The 22,500-nt window shown below is 53.6% G+C and overlaps 6 protein-coding genes across 6 annotated transcripts; 3 read left to right on the forward strand and 3 right to left on the reverse strand.

Moving 5' to 3' along the window:
- Window positions 1-337: 337 nt before the first annotated feature.
- Window positions 338-1,486, forward strand: PHYSODRAFT_390312 (hypothetical protein; the record flags this gene model as incomplete). The annotated part of the gene is made up of 4 exons (XM_009518648.1): window positions 338-511; window positions 614-832; window positions 893-1,061; window positions 1,164-1,486. Coding segments are annotated over 4 exons (885 nt in total), but the record flags the coding sequence as incomplete, so codon positions are not given.
- Window positions 1,487-7,103: 5,617 nt separating this feature from the next.
- PHYSODRAFT_476181 (hypothetical protein) lies at window positions 7,104-10,316 on the reverse strand (the record flags this gene model as incomplete). The annotated part of the gene is made up of 2 exons (XM_009518649.1): window positions 7,104-9,989; window positions 10,056-10,316. 2 exons carry the CDS (start codon window positions 10,314-10,316, stop codon window positions 7,104-7,106), a joined length of 3,147 nt encoding a protein of 1,048 aa, XP_009516944.1.
- Window positions 10,317-10,608: 292 nt separating this feature from the next.
- Window positions 10,609-11,198, forward strand: PHYSODRAFT_294711 (hypothetical protein; the record flags this gene model as incomplete). The annotated part of the gene is made up of 3 exons (XM_009518650.1): window positions 10,609-10,673; window positions 10,748-10,965; window positions 11,032-11,198. 3 exons carry the CDS (start codon window positions 10,609-10,611, stop codon window positions 11,196-11,198), a joined length of 450 nt encoding a protein of 149 aa, XP_009516945.1.
- A 968-nt stretch (window positions 11,199-12,166) lies between these two features.
- PHYSODRAFT_252689 (hypothetical protein) lies at window positions 12,167-12,705 on the reverse strand (the record flags this gene model as incomplete). The annotated part of the gene is made up of 2 exons (XM_009518651.1): window positions 12,167-12,388; window positions 12,586-12,705. The coding sequence occupies 2 exons, from the start codon at window positions 12,703-12,705 to the stop codon at window positions 12,167-12,169; spliced, it is 342 nt and encodes a 113-aa protein (XP_009516946.1).
- Window positions 12,706-14,074: 1,369 nt separating this feature from the next.
- PHYSODRAFT_265123 (hypothetical protein) lies at window positions 14,075-14,332 on the forward strand (the record flags this gene model as incomplete). Its single annotated transcript, XM_009518652.1, has 1 exon — window positions 14,075-14,332. One exon carries the CDS (start codon window positions 14,075-14,077, stop codon window positions 14,330-14,332), a length of 258 nt encoding a protein of 85 aa, XP_009516947.1.
- A 5,508-nt stretch (window positions 14,333-19,840) lies between these two features.
- On the reverse strand, window positions 19,841-21,261 carry PHYSODRAFT_442563 (hypothetical protein; the record flags this gene model as incomplete). Its single annotated transcript, XM_009518653.1, has 2 exons — window positions 19,841-20,878; window positions 20,956-21,261. Coding segments are annotated over 2 exons (1,344 nt in total), but the record flags the coding sequence as incomplete, so codon positions are not given.
- Window positions 21,262-22,500: the final 1,239 nt, after the last annotated feature.

A 22,500-nucleotide genomic window follows, 5' to 3' on the forward strand; every position in this document is an offset into this window, starting at 1 on the left:
AGCGCTCCTGGGAGTGCCTGCGACTTCAAACTTTGATTGATTTGGCTGAGGAGCTTGCGCGCCCCAGCCATCTTTTGACGACGTGTCTAGCGTAGGCGCAAACATGGATGAAGCAGCGATGCAGCCCGCGGACAGCGTGCAGCAGATGTTCGCCTCGCTCGCGGCGATGATGCGCGAGCAGCAGCAGTTCATGGCACAGACAGTCGAGCTGCAGCGCCAGATGGCGGCGACACTGCAACAGCAACAGCAGCAGCAATCCACCTCGCAGCAGCAGCAACCGTCGGTGGCCGACTGTTCGTCGCCAGACACGCGCGAGTACCGGGCCGAGGGCATCACCATGCCGAAGTTCTCCGGCACCAAGGACGACGACGTCGCGGACTACCTCTTCAGCGCCAAGCTCTACTTTGAGTCGAAGAACATCAAGTACGGCGCCGACTCGCCGCAGCAGCGCCCCTTGTCGCTCTTGGTGGCAAACTTGAAGGGACCAGCAGCGGCTTGGTACCGCGAGTACGTCTCCCACGACGGGAACTCCCTGCACTCGGTCACGCAGTTCGAGGAGCTGCTGACCAGCGAGTTCACGACACCCGATCGGCAAGAGCACCTGCGTGACCAGCTCCTACGCCTGCGCCAGAACAACTTCACCTCTCTTGAAGATTACGTGTCGGCCTTCCGGCACATCATCTGCAAGGTAGAGGAGATGAGCGACATCGACAAGGTCATGCATTTCCAGAAGGGGTTGGTCGTAGAGATCAAACAAGAGGTGAAGCTGCGCCAGTTCAGGAACACGACAGACGCAATTTCGTTTGCACTCATGTACGACCGCACGCACGCTGTAGGATCGCGTCGAACCAACGTGAACCGCGGAGGCCAAGGTCCACAACGCCTTCAGCAGTCGTCACATCACGTCGAGGAGCCGACCCCAATGGAGATCGGGAGTTCGCGCTTCGTCTCTCGCGACGAGTGTCTGCGAAGTAATCTTTGCTTTTACTGCAAGGAGACCGGACACCGCCTGGCTACGTGTCCTAAGCGGCCAGCGCGTAACAACCCCCGAGGCTCATCTCGTCCTCCACAAGGGCGCGGTTCGTTCCGCGCAAACCAGGGCTCGTTTCGCCGCATTGTTGAAGACGACGACGCATCCGACGACGATGACGACGCCTACGCAGACAACCGCGACGACCACGTCGAGGTCATCGACAGTTTGCAGCTGAACATGGTGTCTCTCGACGCGAAGTTGTCGCCCAATCGTGAACTGTTGAGGTTCGAGGGAGCGATGAGCGGCCAGGCAGTGCGAGTCTTGATCGACAGTGGTGCAGAGCGCAACATTGTGCGTCCGGGCCTCGCGCAGCACTACGTTGAGGCCACCAAGGTCGCGGCCGAGCGCTTTGATGGCACGACAACCCCGGCGCGTACCGCACAGCAATGTTTGGAGACTGTCTGCTTTGATGGCAGAGTCTTCAACGATGTTTCTCTCATTGAATGGGAGATATCTTTAAACCAAGACATGATTCTCGGTCACCCGTGGTTAGTGCAGTTCAACCCGATCACCAATTGGCAAACCGGAGTGATGCGCTTCCCCAACCAGCGTGTAGTACATGACTTCGGGTCCGTGAACAGCAGTCATGAGGTGGCGGGACCGACGGTGGCTTCAGTGGAAGTGAAACCGGAATTTCTTCAGCACCCGCTTCCCCCGAACCTGCGGCAGCAGCTCGATGACCATGTGCAGGCAGGCTACTTCAGTATGCCGTTGGGACCGAGCTCACTAGCAGCGCTGGGACACCAGACCTTACCACGCATCTTTGACGACGGTGACGATGGTACAGACGCGTCGCCGCTGTGTGTTCTTGCGGCTGCGGAGTTTGAGAAGAAGGTGAAGGCTGACGAGTACGTCGAACTGTATCATGTCACGGTGAAGACGTCGCCCAAGGTGAAGTCCGTGCCATTGCAGCTTCAAGCGGTTCTTGAAGAGTTCGCAGATGTCTTTCCAGCAGAGCTGCCACCTGGATTACCACCAAGCCGCTCCATCGAGCACGAAGTGGTCTTGAAACCAGGGGCGACGCCAAGCAACCGAGCTCCCTTCCGCCTCTCGAAGGTTGAGCAGGAAGCATTGGACATCTTTGTGGCAGAGCTGCTGAAGAAGAACTGGGTCGAAGTGTCGGACTCTCCCTGGGTGTCGAACATCTTCGGCGTGCCGAAAGAGGATCCCGCGACGGGCAAGTTCCTACCCCGCTTGAAGTGGTTGCACTCGAACAACCCGCACATGCCGATTCGATGGGTCATCGACAATCGCTTGGTGAATGCCGCCTCGGATGTGGCTAAGATCCCGCTACCGCACATCGAACAATTCTTCGATCGCATGGTGGGCGCAGTGGTCTTCTCTATTCTCGACCTCGCGAGTGGATACCACCAAATGCGCATGTCTCCGACGTCAAAACAGTACACGGCATTCAGGACGAACCATGAGATATATCATTGGAACGTGGCGCCCATGGGTCTGGCCGGCATGCCAGGCACGTGGACACGCCTGATGCGCAAGCTGCTGAGTCATCTACTGTTCGTGGTCGTTTATCTTGACGACATCTGCATCTTCTCGCGATCGATGGCTGACCACGTTGAGCACTTACGACAAGTCTGCGAAGTCCTGCGCGCTAACAAGCTTTACGCCCGTCCTGACAAGTGCGACTTCGGACAAGCCTCGGTGGACTTCCTTGGCCACACCATCTCTGCTGATGGGTTGCATGTGGACGCTCGCAAGACTCGAGCCATCGCAGAGTGGACCGAGCCATGCAACATCAAGGACCTCCAACGCTTCTTGGGCCTCGCCAGGTACTATCGTCGCTTCATCCACCAGTTTGCGACGTTGGTACTGCCCCTGAGCTCTCTGGTCAAGAAGGATGTCGCTTGGGTATGGAACGAACACCAACGCCAAGCTTTCAATGCCATTAAGCTCGCGCTCCAGCACGCTCCGGTGCTTCGTCTGCCGGACTTTGAAAAAACATTCATCGTGACAACGGATGCCAGCCATGCGTGCATTGGTGGAGTGCTCTCTCAGATTATGATGGCAACGATCTCCCCGTGGCTTTCTTCAGCAAGAAGCTGGGACCTCACGAGCTGAACTGGCCTGTTCACGAGAAGGAGCTCTTTGCGATCGAGCAGGCGCTTACACGTTGGCGTCATTACCTCCATGGAGTCTCGTTTGAAGTGTACACGGACAATTCGGCGTGCAAGTGGTTTTTGCAGCATCCACGCCTGTCGGGTCGCCTGGCCCACTGGCTCGACTTCTTTGCGTCCTTCCAGTTCACTTTGCATCATCGTCCAGGAGCTTTGAATGTCGTTGCGGACGCGTTGTCGCGCCCCCCTGATGCTTCATCGAGTCCGGGGGAGGGGCAGGAGGATTGTGAGTCCAAGCCCGAGCTGGTTGTAGTGTGTACGGCGTGTTTGACGTCTACCACATGCACGAACATTCGAGACGTGGTCTCGCGACGTACCATGGCTACGGCGAAGCTCCAAAGCATACCGTCCCGGGATCAAGCTGTGATGCTGGCCGTCAAACAGCCAGCCACAAAGGCACTCGGAGTTGGCACAGCACAGAGGCGCATGAGGTTGAACGCAGCGTCAATGGAGGACAGCACGGTGATCAGCTCACTTCAGCTGGATAACCAAACGAAGCGGGCGTTTCAGAAGGCATACGGCAGAGATCCAGTCTTCAAGCCACTGTGGAAGTCTAGACGCTCGTCGGAAGAGTACGAAGTCATTCACGGGTTGATCTATTTGAAGAGCAACGACAGCCTACACCGCCTCTGTGTGCCAAACAACCGGAAACTTCGGCTCGATGTCATTCACAACGCGCATGATGCGGCGATCATGGCGTACCCAGGCATCCGTCGCACTCAGCTTGCTGCGGCACAGTGGTACTTCTGGCCGAGCATGGATCTGGACATCAAAGCCTACGTTCAGAGTTGTGAGGTACAAGTCAAGCACCGGACGAAGAGCAGGAAAGCTCAGCCGATCCCGTTGCCCGCTGCGTGTTGGGATGTTGTCTCGACTGACTTCATCACGCATTTGCCTGTATCCGACGGCTTTGATGCGATCATGGTCGTGGTGGACAAGTTGTCAAAGCGTCCAGTCTACATCCCGACGCACACCACGGCGACTGCGGAAGACATTGCCAAGCTGTTCTTCAACAACGTCATCCGGTACTATGGTGTCCCATCGACCATCATCTCCGACCAGGGCCCGAAGTTCACGTCGAAGTTCTGGAAAGCACTGGTACAGCTGATGAAGATCAAGACAGCGATGACGACTGCCCACCGAGCGCAGGCCGATGGCCAAACTGAGCGTCAGAATCGGACTCTCGAGGACTCGTTGCGATGCTCTGTTTCGTACCATGGCAACGACTGGAATGAGCACCTGCCCATGATTGAATATGCGCACGCAACACTGGTGTCCAGCTCGTCGAAGCTGTCGCCCTTCTTCGTCGACACCGGTCGTCACCCTAAGAACCCATTGGGTAATGTGGAGAGCGATCAGCCGGTGGCGAGGTCTCGTGTGGAGTACGCGTCTCGATTTGTTCAGTATCGTCAAGAGGTGATCGAACGTGCTCGGAAGAATCTGTTGGATGCGCAAGAGGCTCAAAAGAAGTTCTACGACCGGCGTCGTGCAGCAAACCCATTCAAGGTCGGTGATCTAGCCTTGCTGTCGACGCAGGGCCTGAACATCTCGCACGCCACCGCGGAAACGGCGCTTCGCTCACGGAAGTTCATCCCGCGCTTCATCGGTCCGTACCCGATCCTGGAACTTCACGGCAACGTCGGGCTGCTGGATCTACCGGCCAACTTGAAGCACATCAGCCCACGCTTCAACATCGACAAGCTCAAGGTATACAACAGCAACCCTGATCGCTTCGTCGGCCGTGTGATCCCGAAGTCGACTCCCGTGATTTTCGACGACGATGGCGAGCCACTACACGTTGTCGAAGCTCTGATCAAGAAGCGCATCTTCAACTGCCAACCTGAGTACTTGGTCAAGTGGCACGGGCTCCCTCACCATGAGAACACGTGGGAACGCGAGCGCGACATCAAACACGTCAGCCACTGACAAGCGCTGCTAAAAGATCTTCGCCAACGCAATCGAGTGGCACGGGCCTAGTGGAATTCTCTTGAACAGAGTTTTCACGGTACTGTTCCTTACATCGAGGGTCTACAGTACTACCAACTTCAACTTCGGCGACTTCAACGTTCAAGGTGCCGGGACTCGCTCAAGTCGGGGGGAGTGTAATGATCTGCACGTGCAAGAGCAGAACACAACCACATCATCAGTTGAGTCCGCACGCAGAGAGCCCAAGTCGTCGTCTGCATTCTCACCAGTTGCGCAAGCTCCTGCTCCGGCACGCCTCAGCCAACCACTTCATGTTTAGGACCGAGCGCCATGAGGGCGCCCTCGGGTAGATGGATAGCAGCGAACAGACAAAGACATCAATTCAGTTTCCATTTTACTCGCAACACAACAAGCACAACCAGAACCTTACAATACTCATGTTTGAACAATTTATAAGAACTTTAAATGGAATGCATGTATTAGATTAAGTCCCTAGATCACAACGCCCTAAGCGTTCGCCACATCTAGCCTAATCTTTTCAACTTCCAACAACTGCACTTCAACTAACCGTTGGGTTTGTGCAGCGACGTTTGTTGTGACCTACCTGTCTGCAGTTTCCGCATCGTTGAATATGGCTGGCCTCGCCCTCACCTTTGCTTGGGTAGCGCCGCTTTCGTTTTCTACCACGACTGACCGGTCGGACCGCAGGGAGCGGCTCTGTGTCGACCATGCCCTGCATTAACGGCAACTCCACGCCTTTGTCTGCGAACGTTACCAATCGTCTGATTGTCGGTAAGCATGTTTTAAAGTGGACAGCATGTTTTGCGAACACTTCGCCGAAATAGGCATGTTTTAGCGTTTCCCCAGTCCGTACATGTAGAAGCGTGAGCCTGAGTCTCATATCGCTTCGAGCCATACGGCAGCCAGAGCTTGAGCCTCAAATTGACGGAGCCTCGGTGGGGGCTTGGTCATCTTACTTGCGATTGGAGCGATCTGGTACAGAAAGAGGCGGAAGGAGATTCGTCCTCACATGTCAGTTTTGCTGCCCGCTCACATGTCAACAGAAATGTCGAAAGGGGTACCCCCCCTCCCCCCGCATTCAAAGGTCGAATGGTTCTGGAGTTTACCTTTTATCAATGCAGTCCCGAAGCTTGGGTCAAATGGCGAATCGTTCACTCTGTGACTGAAAGCATGTTGCTGTTAATGGACAAACGATCATCGAGTGTAGACTTCAAAGTATTTTGTATCGTTCTGGAATTGTGTAGGTGACGAAAGGTACAGTACTGTCGCTATCCCCAACATTTTTTGTCCTTGATTTAAGGACAAAAATCCGCTTTAGTAAGAGGTAGTTTCCGGGGTTTTGTCCTTAAACCGCAAAAAAGGGCCAAAATAGACTTGGCGTTTGTATTGAGTGTAATCACGCCCGGGTAAGTACGAAGTGTCATTTGTAACAAGTACATAGACTGTGTGAGAGGTGTAACGTCTGGATCCACATAATGAAATCAAGTCAATGTGCGATTTTTGTCCTAGAATTAAGGAAACAACCGAAATGTGATATGTTATATATGACCCTTTTCGATCTGCATTTTTACCATGATGGACAACAGAGGACAGTGTGCAAGGCACCCCCCTTGTAGAACGAATCAAGGGCTTTCTGGTCATAGCAATAATACGGTGTATCTCGCAAAATCAATGCCAGTATAAGCCTCTAACTTTTGGTCCATTTATTTGTCCTTAATCCGGGGCCTGTTGGGGCTATCAACGCATCGAATTAGTCGACGACTGCAGTCATTGCTGATGGCTTCACGTCACTGTCGACGTTTGGCAAGAGGTTAGCCCGAGCTCTCGATGCACAGGAGCGTTGCACTGTACTGGAAACTAGCTTTATCGATGGGCATAGTGTGTCCTGCATTTCCACTCACCAACAACAATGCCATGCCTACAGTGTACCTAGTAAAATGAGCACAAGACGAAGACGCTGTAGCTTTACTTGATCGTTACCACTTCTTCTACTTAGCAGCATCTTTCTGCTTCTGCTGCTGCTCCTGAATCCACTGCTCAATTTTCGCCTTCAGATCCGTATTCGGCTGCAATTGCTCCATGGTGAGGGGGACACGAGTGAACGGGTCGCTCTGATCATTCATCAAGTGCTGTGTGATACACGACCGGTCCATCGTGTAGCCGCTGGGCAGAAGCACGGGGTCTTTCATCAGCGTAAACACCAATGGGTCAAGGAACTCCTCGGGAATGTCACCCAGCGTCTCCTCCAGATTCGCTGCACCCTCTGCAGCCTTCTCCACGTCCGCAACGAAAGCCTCAAACTTTTGCACGTCGCTTGGCACCAACAACTGAGTGCGGGCCACAATGTGAGCGCATTTCCGGAAGACCTGGCCATCGTAGAAGCCATTGGTAGCCACAGCCTCCAGGAAGCTCGGGTAGTGGGCAAAGTGCAGCAGCGTCTCCACAATTTCCTTCAGCATTGTCTTGGGACGGAACTTGTACTGTTCAGGGTTGTTCACCTTCAGTTCCACACCACGAGGACCCGCAAGCTTGACCAGCACACTGTTCAGCATACTCACGAGGCGGTCTTCAAGCTCCGGCATTTTTACGAATGGCTCCTGGATTTCAGACGTCAGGTACGACATCATGTGGATGGTCTCGTTGGCCAGCTGCAAACTCGATGTGACTGTGCGTTCCTTGTCTGAAAGCAGGCTTTGCTTTTGCTCGCGTACAGTTTCATCAAGAGCCATCCAACGCGCAACGTCCTGCATTTCTTCCTGGAGCACCTTGATCTCCGGGAGAGCGATGAGCGCATCCGTCACCAAACTGTTGATGTGGTTCATCAGTCCGTGAGCGAATTTCACAAAATTTTCTCGATCCTCGGCAATCAGAAGGAATGCCGGCTTATGACCATCCAGCTTCCACAAGTATTTCAGCAGACAAGCAATGTTGTAGCGGTGCTCAAGCTTCTCGTAAAAACCCGTGTGCTCAACGTCACCGTACAACCCCAAAAGGCACGGCGCGAGGTGCCGCTGTGCCAGCGAGTTAGTCATAAGCAGCTCCACTCCGAAAGCGGTTCCAGCGGTCTCACGCTCTTCAGACTCCTCGGACGGCAAGAAAATATGAAACAGAACCTCGCTCATCTTGGCACGCAAATGAGGGCTATGGACATATCCCGGGCTGGACAGGAAGACAATGATCATCTTGAGCAACTCGTTCAGCTCGAACGCATTGAGCGCCTTCGGTTGTAGTCTCGCAACAAACTTCAGTGCGGTGCACAGGTCGTCCACTAAATGTTCAGGAATGTACTTGAGGACTTGATTTGCCTTGGTATCAGGTGCTGGCAAAGGCAACTGGAGTGAGGCACTCTCACCATACACACTCGATCCAGTACACATGGAGTTCACAACGCCGCAAGTAAGCAGCGAGAACCGAATCATCTCGTGCAAGAAGTCAGGGTGAAGCAGCTCAGCGTCCATGATCATCTTTGCAGCGGCCATTTGGTCAAAGTGTGCCCGTAAGCGTGGATCCGCGTTCGGAGCGTTCATACGACTCTGGAAGTACGAAAGTTGACGCAGCAGACGCATATACTGCCCCATGATGCCCACAGGTCCAAGGTGCATTGCCCGAGCTGTAATGAAATAGCAACGGGAGATGAAGTTGAATTCCGCAGGGCTCAACGGCTGGCGATCATCTTGTTGTGCGACTGCAATTTCTGAGCCAGCACCGATCAACCTTGTCTCGTTAAATGGGAACAACGGGTTCAGCTTTGTCAGGTACTCGGCCTTGATCAGCTGGGCTTTCTTCGACTTTGCGGCCAGGAACGGACCACACAGTTTAAGCAGAACCATCGTCAAGTTGACGAACATGCCATTCGTGGCCGTGATGTTAGCATCCGGGTTCTCCTTGGCACGTTCGGCGTTAACCTGCATCGCTTGTTCCAACCACACCAGCACCTGTTCACGAGCGATCCCACCAGCTTTCAGCAGCAACGTGATGATGTCAGACACCGTGGTCTGCACGCTGTCCAACTTGTTGCGAATAGTCAGGATTGAGTTATCCACATCGTTCTTGGTGCGCTTCGTGATGTTGGTAAACATTTGCGTGATGGCCGCGTCCTGGCCACAGCTGAAGCGCAGCAGCAACCCCAGCGCAGTCGCATCCTGGAGACGTCGTCCCGTCATCGGAGGACCCGGAGTCAGCAAAAATCCCGGGATCTGCGTGAACGCCGTGGCCAGCGCCTTGTTGCGGCACAGCACCGTCAGCACAAACATGTTGTTGTAAAAGTTGGACATGAGCGACGGCGGGTTGATCAAAAACAGCTCGGACAGCAACTTCTGGAATATCGGGGCGAACACAGCCAGCGTCCCGTCACTCGCCTCCAGTTGTGCCACGACTCCGTCCACGAACTCTGGCGTCTGCGCATTGCCCTGCAGTCTCACAATTTTCTCCAGTGCGTCGGCATTGATCGTCCCTGCTTCGAAAGGGAAAATCTCCGGGTCCGTCAACGCCGTGGCGCTGTAGTTGATGCACATCTCGCGGATGCTGCTCAGACACTCCTGCGCCTCCTGCTTCTGCTCCGCCGACAGCCGCACAAAGGACGACTGCAGCTTCTGCATCTCGTCCCGGCAGCGGTAGAAGACCTGTTCCAGGTAGGCCAGAGCAGCCAGGGGGTGCTGCGAGCCTCCAGGGAGGTCAGCAGGGTTCATAATGACCCGAGAGTAGAGCACTTCACTGGCGTTGGCTGTTGACAGCAGCAGATCTTGCTCGCCTTCCATTTGGGCTGCGAACTGCGGCAGGAGCAGCAGGTCGCTGCTGCTGTTGGCGGGCGTCAGCGTCACGCGCAACACGCGCTGCAGCATGTCGTTGACGTAAACTTCGGGCGTGGTGCCCACCTTCGTTGGCTTCTTCTTCACCTCCTTGGGGGCCTCCACGGGCGCTGCAGGCGCTGCAGCCTCGACGCGCTGCTTCTTGTCGGACGGCGCCTCCGGATTGGCCATTATGACGTCATCTTTCGGGTTTGGCGGGCTCGGATTGGCTGAAACGGCGGCCTGGGCCTCCTGCAGCTTCTGCAGCCGCTTGCGCCGGATCTCGTCGGCAGACGCGGGCGCCGCGCCATCCGAGAGCGTGTTGCCCGCCGAGCCGAAGCCTCCCTCCTCGGTCTTGCCCTCCTCGTCTCCCTCGCTCTTGCCCTGCAGCCACGCGCTCACCCAGCCCGACATCGCTCAGCTTTTGGCGATCTTCTTCTTCACTATCAAAATCGGAGAGTGCACCACACCAAATTTTAGAACCCCTCGCTTATATGACTTCAGCCTCGTTAGAGAGACACAGACCATCACTCCGCTAAAAGACATGCTACTGCAACGAGGGGCGGCCCTTCGGCGCTGCTGCGACGTCGGCTACACGCGCCGCTGGCTGTCTCCCGCCGCGTCCACGCCTCCGACCACCAAGAGTGATGAATCTGCAGCAGATGCACGTTTGTCTCGCTCGCATACGACGGCATCCGCCCGAGATATGGAGCTTCTAGGCCAGCGACTGGCTCGAGACGGTCAAGCAGGCGACGTGCTCTTCCTGCGCGGGTAACAGACCCACAACGTTGAGTTAACTTAGTCGATATTGTCTTACGCTAGCGTATTGTATTCGGTTAATGCAGCGACCTGGGCTGCGGCAAGACGTGTCTGGCCAGGGGCTTCGTGCGCGCGTACACGCAGCAGCTGGAGCTGGCGGTCACGTCGCCCACGTATCTGCTGGTGAACACGTACGATGAGGCTCGTGAGCTGCCGGCCGTCTATCATGTGGACCTGTACCGGTTGGATGCTGTTACGGAGCAGGACGTTGCCGCGTTGGGGCTTGCGGAGGCTTTCGAGCGAGGTTGGACGAAATAGGTAGGAGGAGGCCAGCTTTGTCGATGCTAACGGGGGCTTGTATCGTTGCTAGGTATTACGTTGGTGGAGTGGCCCGAGCGTCTGGATGTGGAGAGCGCGCCGGAGGAGAGGTTGGAAGTCTACATTTCGTACGACGAGGAGGATGCGGAGATTCGCCATGTGAAGCTCGATCCGATCGGCGAGCGGTGGTCGAGACTTTTTGCAGATGAAACGAGATAAAAGAACACACTGGTGAAGTTTGGAGGTGAATTTGGTATAACGGACAATACCTGAAGAATCTGGAGTAAACTGGTCGCTAGACTCATTCAAGGAAGGCGTTTGACTTGGAGTGCATTTGACCAGGTAGTTGAACACTATGCTCTGTAGTTATCGACTAGTAATAGGCATTCAAGTTCCCGACCAGTACGTTTCGTGATGAATATCATCCAAGCTGAGCTTTCAAACACTACACGAAAAAAAGGCAGCGAATTGAACCACAACGAGAACATATCTATCGCTAGAGCGCCACTCAACGAAGGCATTCGCACATGTTCGGTATCACAAAGGACTCCGCATGTAGATATGCCGTGATTGTCTCGATCGGTATGCATAAATGTATAGTAGCACATGGACGGAGTAGCGATAGGCAACACCTACTGATTTGGCATTTAAAATACGATTTCATACCGATTTGGTCATTCCCCAGCACAATTCACTTTCTCATGATGGTAAGTATACGGACTGCATCTATCCTCTCTGTACAGTATAACTGTAGTACCGGTAGTCTGGATCTTTGCTGTATGACATACCGGTAGGTACTGTGGCAGGAGTGGGGGGTTTCGACACCAGCCATTTGGAACTCACCACCACAAAAACAGGATTTCATCACCAGAGATTTGGGTACCACAGATTTGGATCAAAACACCAGAGATTTGGGCTGGATCACCACAGCTGCTAGAACGTATTGATGGTACTGTACGCTCATGACATACTATAATAAAGTTCAAAAGTATTGCCGTTATAGACGATCATACCTGCTTTCTTGCTACACAGCAAGACTGAAACCACCAGCCCTTGGCTTGGCTCCCTTAGCGCGACTTGAATAACACATGAAGTCGATTGTCAATATGCATGTGTACCATTCATTATCAACTCACGATGTAACTTTGCCCTAAAATGGAGCGACACTCGCGACGGAGAACACTCGCTTACCACGGCTGCTCGAGCGTTTCGAACGGGCGCTCGCCCGTGCTCACCGTGGACGTGGCACACAGCGGTTTGGCCGCGGCCGTCTCGTTGTACACGTCGCAGTTCGTCTCGGGCTTGGTGGCCACGACGTAGTCGCAGTCCTTCGCCACCTTCTTGAGGCCGTGGCCGATCTGCGGGTAGTACACTCTCCAGTCGTCCGACGTGAGCGTGAAGTTGACGGTCTAGGTCTGGCCCGGTTCGAGGCTGATCTTGTTGAACTTCTTGAGCTGCTTGATCTCCGGCAGGTTCAGCGAGCGGTACGGCTGGATCAGGACAGCATCACCGGCAAGGAGACGGTCATGTTGCCAGAGTTGGTTACGTCAACCGAAGCCACCACCTCCTCCGTCGAGGTCTCCACCACCGAGCGGCTTAGACGAACCTTTGAGTACCTTAAGTCCGTGTAGCTTAGACCGGCACCAAAGTCCCACTGCATGAGGCAGTCGTAGGTCTTCTTGTCCGAGCCCTCGCACAGGGTCGTCACGGCGGGGTTGTACGGCATCTCGATGTTGGCCGCTGCTTCGGGTACGTGATGGACATTCGGCCGCTTGGATTCACCTTGCCGTAGATAATCTTCGCCACCGCCTGGTCGCCCAGTTGACACGCCAGCAGTCCGTTCACCACAGCGGGAGCACCAGGTCGTTGATGTCACCGGGCTTCTCAGCGTGCGTCTCCTCGCCAATGACAGCGATGGCGTACTCGGCCTGATCTGGATCGACTGTTCAACCTTGCCGTGTACGGCGTCAGGTTTCACCGTGTCGCCTCGCGCCAGTTTCTTCACACACTTCTGCTTTGTCTCCAGCACGCTTTCATGGCCCCCGCGGATGCAGGCGCAGCAACTCCAAGACCCCCCACCCCCACCCCCCCCCAAGACCTCCAAGGCCTTGGAGAGTGCTTTGGAGCAATGAGACTGGGCCCGACGTCTCGATGAGCGCGTTGCTGGATCCATGTATGCACCACGGTTAATCTAGTGCTGAGGAGGTCACGGTTGGTGTGAAGTACTACGTAGCAGAAGAACTTCACGTTCTATATTCGATAACAAGTAGTTGGCAATCTTTCGAGCAATCTAAACGCCGTAGATGCTGGTGCATTTGATAAATGCGCTCACTAAAACTTCTTAATATTATATTTCTTAACGCTTTCACCATTAGGCTAGAACCGTTCAAGTTCAGGCCGTTCTCGCTCTACAGCCATACACCTCAGCGTGCTTCGAAGAACGCGGTGTCTTTGATTAAAAAAAATGCAACGAACACTACGGTATAATGCTCCATACCCCGCTCGCTTGTCGTTACGAATAGGGATGAATGTATCACAACGGAACGGCCCGCGTGTCCTTGCGGCTTCTGTAGGCATTGTTGTCCCTCTCCAGCAGTTACTGATCCAGGTTAAACAGCGGCACCAGGTGCATCTTCTCGATGCGTGTCGACGAGCATCATCTCGTCGGGGCGCTTGGAGCAACTAGGTATTGCTGGTGGGCACGGCCTTAATTCAAGCCTGGACGGCGACCACCAAGGCATCAAGAAACGCTCGGCGGTCTGAAGCTGCTGCTGCTACTACTGCTGATCAGTGCTGGGGTGGGGATCACCAGGGGATCACCACCGTGGTGATGTAACCCTTTTCTGTGGTGATAGAACACCTTTCTTTGGTGGTGGAGTACGATATCTCTGGTGATTTGATCTCTCGTTGATCTTTGGTGGTAGCGCCCAAATCTCTGGTGGTGGTGTCCAAATCTCTGGTGATCCGCTCCCAAAACTATGGTGTTCGATTCTCTCCCTCATCATCTTGGCAGGAAGTGGGTGGACAACGCTCGCTTCCTTCATCTGCACGACATTCAGTTCGCAATTTAGCCTGAAGCATCCCAGCCGAAGAATATGCGCTTCTATTTTATGTTGCTATGGTTGGCAGTCGTCTTACTTGCGGACACTTCGGCGGTAGTACGCTCCGCTACAGACACGGCTGGTCGGTCATTGTTTGCTGCTGGCAAGGAACACCCAAAAAGGGCTTTGAGAATCGACGATGTGGAGAGCGAGGGGAGAGGTGCTGTTCCGGGACTATCGACAGTCGCGAGGGGCTTGAGAACAAAAGTTCGATCTGCCCACACATATTCAAAATTTGACCTCTGGTTATAGTCTTTGAATATACCAATATTTATAAAAGCGAGATTGTTTGCAAAGGAACCATATGCCTAAACAATAAATGCTTTAGCATTGTACATACCTATATATTTTTGTACATTGAGAAGATATGCACTGTAAGATATGCAATTGGTCTATAGTGTACGGATGGCAACAGAGTACGGAATTATTCAGGGTACCCTAGCCTTTTAAAAACACGAAATGAAGGTTCGATTTGAAAATAAACGGACCCGATTCAGAATTATTTTACCGAAACACAATTTCCCCATTGTAACGCATACGCCTAGTACGCCTAAATTAAAAAACAAACCAGGGCTACGCTTAGGCTGGGATAGCAATTTTTACGGGAGCAGCTAGGGCTTTAGCCACGGCAGCAGCAATATTTTCTGCCTGGTGGGGCTTCGTGTGCGCTAGGAGTCGATCGTTGTGGCGGCACACAGGTGGTTTAGAGGTCTGGACGATGGTGGACGTGACGAGGACGATATTCCGAGGATGCGCACACTTGAGATTATGCGGGCGAGGCTTGGTGGTCGAGTGTTGGTTAGGAAGGAAATCCGAAAGTGAATTAGAATGAGTTAGACCAAACTAACTATCATATCCTAGTCTCCTATGCTTAAACATGAATCGTACCAACGCACACCTCCTACTTCCAAGTATTAGAGGCTGGGGATCAAAAAGTAAATGTTGCAGATCGTATGCAGAAAGGCAACTTCAACTTGCCTTTCTCTCAGCCAATCAGAAGTGTCAAATCTTGGGGCTCAGCAAATCAGATCCCAGTATTCCACCACGTGTACCACAATTGTCTACCGTCTGCAACAACTTCGTGCCTCGATACGGAGACACATAGCTAGATGCGAAGTGTACAATCGCAACACTCCCACTCAACTCGCAGTCTACCCGAGCATATCAGTGATGTTACTGCGCTCGAGCAGATAGCGAAGAGTCTTCGTTGAGGGTCCCTTTGTCAGGAAATGAGCGAGTTGGTTCTTGGACTCAACGTAGTCGAGCTCCACAACACCACTCGTGATCTTCTCGCGGATGAAGTGATAGCGGATGTCGATGTGCTTGGTGCGAGCCTGGTAGCCGACATTCTTCGCCAACGCCATGGCACCTTGGTTGTCCTCGTAGATCACCGTAGGTCCATCTTGCTCCGCACCCAAATCCTTGAGTAGTAGTCGCATCCACACCACCTCCTTCACACATTCGCTGAGTGCCATGTACTCCGCCTCAGTCGAGCTCAGCGCGACCGTCTTCTGAAAAGGCGATCGCCAAACCACGGGAGCACCACACATCATCAGCATCATTCCGCTGACAGAGCGTCTGTCGTCGCGGTTACCAGCCCAGTCGGCGTCCGAATACGCGACGAGCTCCGTGCCAAGCAATCCATCGTAGACCGATTCCGAGATTCTTGGTCTTCAACAGGTACCGTACCACACGAATACCAGCATCCCAGTGCTTCTCACCAGGGTTCTCCAGAAAACGACTCAGCTTGGCCACTGCAGCTGAAATGTCCGGTCGAGTTCCGCACGCCAGGTACATCAGACTTCCCACGAGAGAGCGATACGGCTTCGACTTCATCTTGGCCTTATCCTCCTCGGTTTGGGGTTCGTCCGCCTTGGTCAACTGCACACTTGGGTCATGTGGAGTCAGGCACGGCTTCGCATTCTCCTGGCCGAACTTATTGATGATCGACGCGGTGTACGCCCGCTGGTAGATACCCATCGTCTTGGCCTCCATGTCGTAGTCGATCTCGATGCCAAGGATGAATCGAGCGCGTCCGAGGTCCTTGATGCGAACTTGTCCGCGATGCCTGCCTTCACCGAGTCAATGATAGTCCGCAGGCGGGATGCAATCAGCATGTCGTCGACGTAGAGACACACAATGCACTCGTCGTCACCAGCACCTCTCGTGTAGACACACGGGTCGGCATCGGCAGCTTGAAATCCCATGCTCTTGAGATGCGCGTCGATCGTCCCGTTCCATACGCGAGACGCTTGCTTGAGTCCAAACAAACTCTGCAGTAGCAGGCAGACGACGTCATCTTCACCTTGAGCTTCAGCCAAATCTAGTAGTTCTCGAAGTCCTTCAGGCAACACCATGTAGATCTCCTCTTCGAGTTTTCCATACAAAAACGCGGTGTCGATGTCACATTGATCAATCTCCATTCCGTCGGCGCAGCACTTCGCGAGTTTCGCACGGACGGAGTTCAGGTACACCACCGGCGAGTAGGTCTCCTCGTAGTCGATTCCATGTTGCTGCGAGTACCCCTTGGCAACGAGACGAGCCTTGTACCGAACGACTCTCCCTGTCTCATCGCGCTTCAACGTGAACACCCAGCGGCAGCCAATCGCGCGCTGGTGTTTGGGCTTGGGCACCAACTTCCATGTCTTGTTCGTCATCACCGACTTGAGCTCACTTGCAATCGCTTCCTTCCATTAAGCACGATCCTCACTCTTAATCGCCTCTTGATACGACCTTGGCACCTCCTCCGTTGCAGTCATCAGCATTCCTCCGTGGATAGTGAGCTGGTTCTCGTCCGACTTGGCGCGACCTTGGTCCACCTTCTGACGCTTTGTCCTGACCTCGGATGGCGCAACGACTTGCTTCTTGCGAGCTCCGGGCTCCTCCGGATCGTTGGTCTCTTCAATGTGACGAGCACGCGACCGAGTAATCATCGGATGGGTAGTGTACGGAACGATTGCTCCACCTGTCGTCACGTCATTCGGTGACATAGTCGGGCCGCCAACCTCAACTTCAGTCGAAACGTCGCGAACAGGCACCAATGCAGGTACTCGTTCCGAGCTTGGGCCCGTGGCAATCGGTTCTTCATCGTCGTCGATCTCCAGGCGTGTCATCAGGTGGTCGGGTTCAGTCGTCTCCAAGAACTTCACAGTGCGCACGATTTGCACCTTCCCCGTCGCCACGTTGAGAACACGGTATCCCTTCACACCATCTTCGTAGCCCAGGAATCGATACTTGAACGCCTTCGCATCCAGCTTCCGACGTTTTTCATCGGCGATGTGGGCGTAGCCGAGTGCACCAAACACCTTCATGTTCTTGAGTTGAGACTTGGCTCGGTGCACGATCTCGGGGGGTGTCTTGACGGTCACCGAATTCGGGACCCGGTTCATGATCCAGGCCGCCGTGTCGACAGATTCTGCCCACCACTTATTGTCGATTCCTTCATGGTAGAGCATGCAGCGCGCCATCTCCACCAAACTTCTGTTCATGCGCTCAGCCAATCCATTCTGCTGAGGCGTGTACGGCACCGTCTTCTCATGTTTGATGCCGTTGCGGCCGAGGTAGGCTTTGAACTCCTTGCCTGTGTACTCGCCGCCATTGTCCGAACGCAGGCGCTTGATCGTCTTGCCCGTTGCGTTCTCCATTGCTGCCTTGAAGATCTTGAACTTCGACAGCACCTCCGATTTCGCCTTCATGAAGTACACCGTCACGTGTCTCGAATAGTAGTCGATGAAGGTCACTGCGTATGTGCAGCCTCCAGGTGTCTTGGTCTGCATCGGACCCATGACGTCCGTGTGCACCAAGTCGAGTACACCTGCACTCTTGACCAAGTTGTCAGGGTGACGTGGGAAGTCGTCAGTGCGCATCTTCCCCATGCAACATCCGGCGCACACGTTATCCATCGACACGTCGCCCGCGATGCGCGGTACCCATCGGCCATGCTTAACAGCTGTTCGTAGCGCTTGTACGGGGTGTGGCCGAGACGGGCGTGCACGACGGCCCATGGCTCCTTACGAGATGTCGTCGCCGCACGACACACCTCGTCCCCCACTGTCTTCATCTTGTAGACGTTTCCACAGCTCTTGGCCTCCATCACCGTCACGCCGCCAAAGCGAAAGACACACTTGTCCTTGCTGAATTGCGCGTCGACGTCATTCTCGGCCAGCTTCGACACCGAGATGAGGCTCCCATCAACTTCCGGGATGTACAGAACATCCGACAATGTGACGGACGTCCCGTCCATCAACTTCAATTCGACGGTGCCCTTTGCAACTGCGTCGATCTTTGTGCCATCCGCGATCGTAATGCGGACTGGCGTCTTCAGCTCCTTCATGGACATGAACTTGTCCCGGACGCTGGTCATGTGCGAGCTCGCACCGGAGTCCACAAGCCACTCCGACTTCGCCATTGCACCCGTAGCCGTGAACGCGAAGTCCGACGCCTCCTGCGCGACTTGTCCACGTCCCTCATCGGCCTTCTTCTTGCGGCACTCTTGTTCCTTGTGCCCGAGCTTCTTGCAGTAGAAGCACTTCCCGGAGAACCCGCGCTTGCGGAACTACTTCTTCGTTGCGAATGCCTTCTCCCAAGCCGATGTCGAATCCTCCGAGACTTCAACACCAGACAGATCTTGGATCGCGTACTCCAACGTCATGTTCGGCGTGTTCTCGAGTACGGTGCTGATCATCCGGTACTCGTCCGTCAAACTGCCCAGCAGCAGCACGAGTTGGCGAGTCTCGTCCAGAGCTTCACCAATCGTCTCCATCTGCAGCACCAGCTCCTTGAACCGGTCCACATGTGCCGCGAACCGCGCCCCGGGCTCCATCTTGAAGTTGTGCATCTTCTTGGTCACGACGAGCCGATTCTTGAGAGTGTTCCGGTTGAACTGCTCCTCAAGCAGGCGCCACGATTCAGCAGCGGTTGTTGCTCCACGGATGTAGACTTGGTATGTGAGACTCACGTCCCCAGCGATCACACCAAGGGCCTTCAGATCGTCGGTCTTCCATTGTACCGTGGAGCGGTCACTCAGCTGGTCGAACTCTGGCTTGACAATGTGGGCCAGCAGTCCCTTGCGCGACAGCTTCATCCGCATGTTGAACTCCCAGTGGAAGTTGTTGTCTTCCACGAACTTCACGGTGTCTGCGTAGCTTGGGCTCATAACCACTTCAGATTATGCGGGCGAGGCTTGGTGGTCGAGTGTTGGTTAGGAAGGAAATCCGAAAGTGAATTAGAATGAGTTAGACCAAACTAACTATCATATCCTAGTCTCCTATGCTTAAACATGAATCGTACCAACGCACACCTCCTACTTCCAAGTATTAGAGGCTGGGGATCAAAAAGTAAATGTTGCAGATCGTATGCAGAAAGGCAACTTCAACTTGCCCGGAAATATGTAAGCAGTTGTTGACGAACACTGAAAAAAAAACTTATGTATAATATGTTAGTGCACAGCATCCCTTGTCGCCAGGAGAAGTAATAAGCACACGTTAGGCCTTAGTTAAGACTATAATAAAGGTATAGCAAATTTGTATCGTAAAAATTGTCGATTCCACAATAAAGCTATAGCAAATTGTACTGTAAAATCTACGAATCCTAAGCAGTAGGTTTAACTTCAAAGTAGTATTTGGGTACTACATCCGTTTGACGAGTATACATACAACATCAGCTCCGCTCAAGTATATTTTCTGAGAAAGATGTACGCATTGCTTTTTAACTCTGGTCTTTGGTGGCACCGTTCTAGCCTGTCGTTGCAGTCATGGGGTTCGAAGAAACAGCAGATCCGTGGTCGATGGACAGTAGGAGTCGTCGGATCTCTTCGGCGCTTGCAGTCGGCGTAGAACGGAAGCTTTCCTTTTGCTGGGCGAGGAAGCACTTGAAGTCGTGGCGTGAAATCACCCCCGAGCGGGTAGAGCACGTCGATGAAGCTACAGTGACAAAAGATTTTTCACTGCGGCAGTCGTCGTTCTCATCACCGTCGTGATCATCTCCCACGATAACCACCGACGGGGATTCTTGCAGGAATCGCAGCTCCTGCTCGACGCGACTGAGGCGCTGTCTCTGCAGGCGCTCCCGCTTCGTTTCCTGGATGATGTTGTCCTTTACAGGCCGAGTATCTGATGGAGGCAAAGCCTCGTCGGTTGGGCCATCCTGTAGCTCGTCAATCGTGAACAACGGGTACGCGCCGCTTTTAGCTGCGATAAGCTCTTCAATGGCTTGCTTCTCAGCCTCTGTCATCGTGAATTCGTTGCATTCTTCAGGTATAGTGCTGCCCTTAGCGTTGATGTCGTCGCTCGTTGCAGGATCTTCGCTGACAGCGCTACCACCAGGCAAAGTGGCTTCTTCTCGGAGCAGTTTCTCGAGCCTCTCTTCCTCGTCTTTCGTCATGTTGGCTTTCATCCCGTTGGCTACCACCATTTTGTTCCGCTCAATGAAGTTGTTGCTCTTCTTGCCTCCGGATACAACTTCATCTTGGTTCGCTGTTGGCGGTTTGGTGGTTGTATCACTACGGCTGGTGTCACCTCCATTTGCGGCGACAACCGAATTTGACTGAGACTGTGTCACGAACGTTCGGCTGGAAGACTTGCTCGTGCTTGATCTACTACTAGGAATCGCTTTGGCTGCATCTCTCTGGGGTGGTGACTGCGCTCTCTTTTGCTTCCTTGGCACTATACTCGCGTACAAGTTCTTCCCCAGCTTCTCTTCGAGAATGGTGTCTAGCTGTCGGATACGAGCCATCTTAAACGCGATCTTGGCTGCCAAGCTGCTGCCTTCAGGGTCGTCGTCTACATCCTCCAAGATTCCCTGTCAATAACAACAACAAAAAAACAATCTGCGGTAAGGTAGAGGAATGAACACAGGTATACGACCTGGATACTTACAAACGCTTGCTGCTTGGACAGACCGGACTCGATCAGAACGCGCGACCAACTTTGCCGTGTGTGCTTTCCTTCTGGAGACTTGCTGTCTTCCTCGCTCACATCCTTCTGCGTCATGAGCGACACAACTTGCTGGTAGTTTCGGGGAAACTCGACTAGGTGCTCTCCGTTTTCGTCCGTACGCGAGCTTAGTGAGCATACGTACGTTTCCAGCTCCTCACGAATACGCTGGCGATTCGCCTCGTCACTCAGCAACTGCTTCCTAGTTGCGAGCGCTTGTTTGTATTCAAGATCTTCATCACTCGAATCTTCACGATCGCCTTGGTTTGGTTCAGCGCTATCAACAACGCTTTCGCTGTTAATATCGGTCAGAAGGGGCCCGATTATTACATCAGAGTTTTGCTCTTGTTGCCACTCGCCACCTTGGTCAGGTTCGGTCGAGCAACTTCTTCTCTCGGACTCGCTCGTAATGAAACACTGCTCCTCGAGACCGTTTTCGTTGTTGCTGCAGCGAGTACCTTCAGTAACCTGTACTTGGGACGGGCTTGCATCGTCGCTGTTGTTATGGTGCACTGCCTTGAAATTTGAGACGGATTCTTCTGCTCCATCACGAACTTTATCCTCGGTTGTCAGCGTGCTACAGGAGTTGCTAGCCACAGTAGGCATCGTCTCCGTGTCGCGGGTATATTTTGCCTCTTTCGATCCATTCAACGGATCTCTTGAACGGACTGAAAGCATTCGCGGTGGCGAGTCAGGCAGGTGGACCAGAGTTGTTGCTACTGGTTGCCGCAAGCTGTGTCCATCTTGTGCTGTGCTTTGGCCTGGAGCTGGCAGTAGTCGCTGGATACGGGGCTTCTGCAAAAAGGAATAACAGATACCAAAACATGAGCATCAAGTGATTCAAAGTGTACTTTACTAAAGAAAAGTTGGCGTACTGGAGTAGTGTTCGGGCGACGAGGCTGATTCAGGCCGCTAGCTTGATGTCTATCTCGACGACCACCTGCGTCGAATTCAAGGGAACGTGAGACCAGCGAGGGTCGACTCTGAGAGTGCGAACCGGGGCGTCTCCCTTCTGAACGCGGACGCTGCATTGAAAGAGCTCGTTGGTGACGGCGAGGGCTTTGGCTGGTTCGTTACTCCTACGACCCTGTAGAGAGAGTCAAAATAGTCCGGGTCAGCCTTTTTAGCTTTTGAAAAATCAACACTCGGTCCATTTAATTCTAGTGGTGTGGAATTGGTTTCCCTCTGCTAGTCTTAATTGTCACTGAAGCGGAAGTGTTTGTAGCCATTGTAGTCCCTCACGCAGTCCTGCAGCAGTTTGTAGTCCTTGTGAGTCTCCACGTCAGCTCCTGACGTCGGAATCCCGAGCTGCGCACGAACCCATGCCGGTTTCTTCCCCTTCTGGAACCAATATTATACTACAGTTGTGCTTTCTTCACGAGCGTATCCCACGTCGACCTTTCTTCCTCGTCGTTGTCGCCCGTGTTTGTTGCACTCTTCTCACTGTGCCTATTCCGGAGGTAGGGTCATTAGTGGAGCGAGTTGCCG

This window comes from Phytophthora sojae, assembly GCF_000149755.1.
Source record: "Phytophthora sojae unplaced genomic scaffold PHYSOscaffold_1, whole genome shotgun sequence".
In the NCBI taxonomy this organism is placed as follows: Eukaryota; Oomycota; class Peronosporomycetes; order Peronosporales; family Peronosporaceae; genus Phytophthora; species Phytophthora sojae.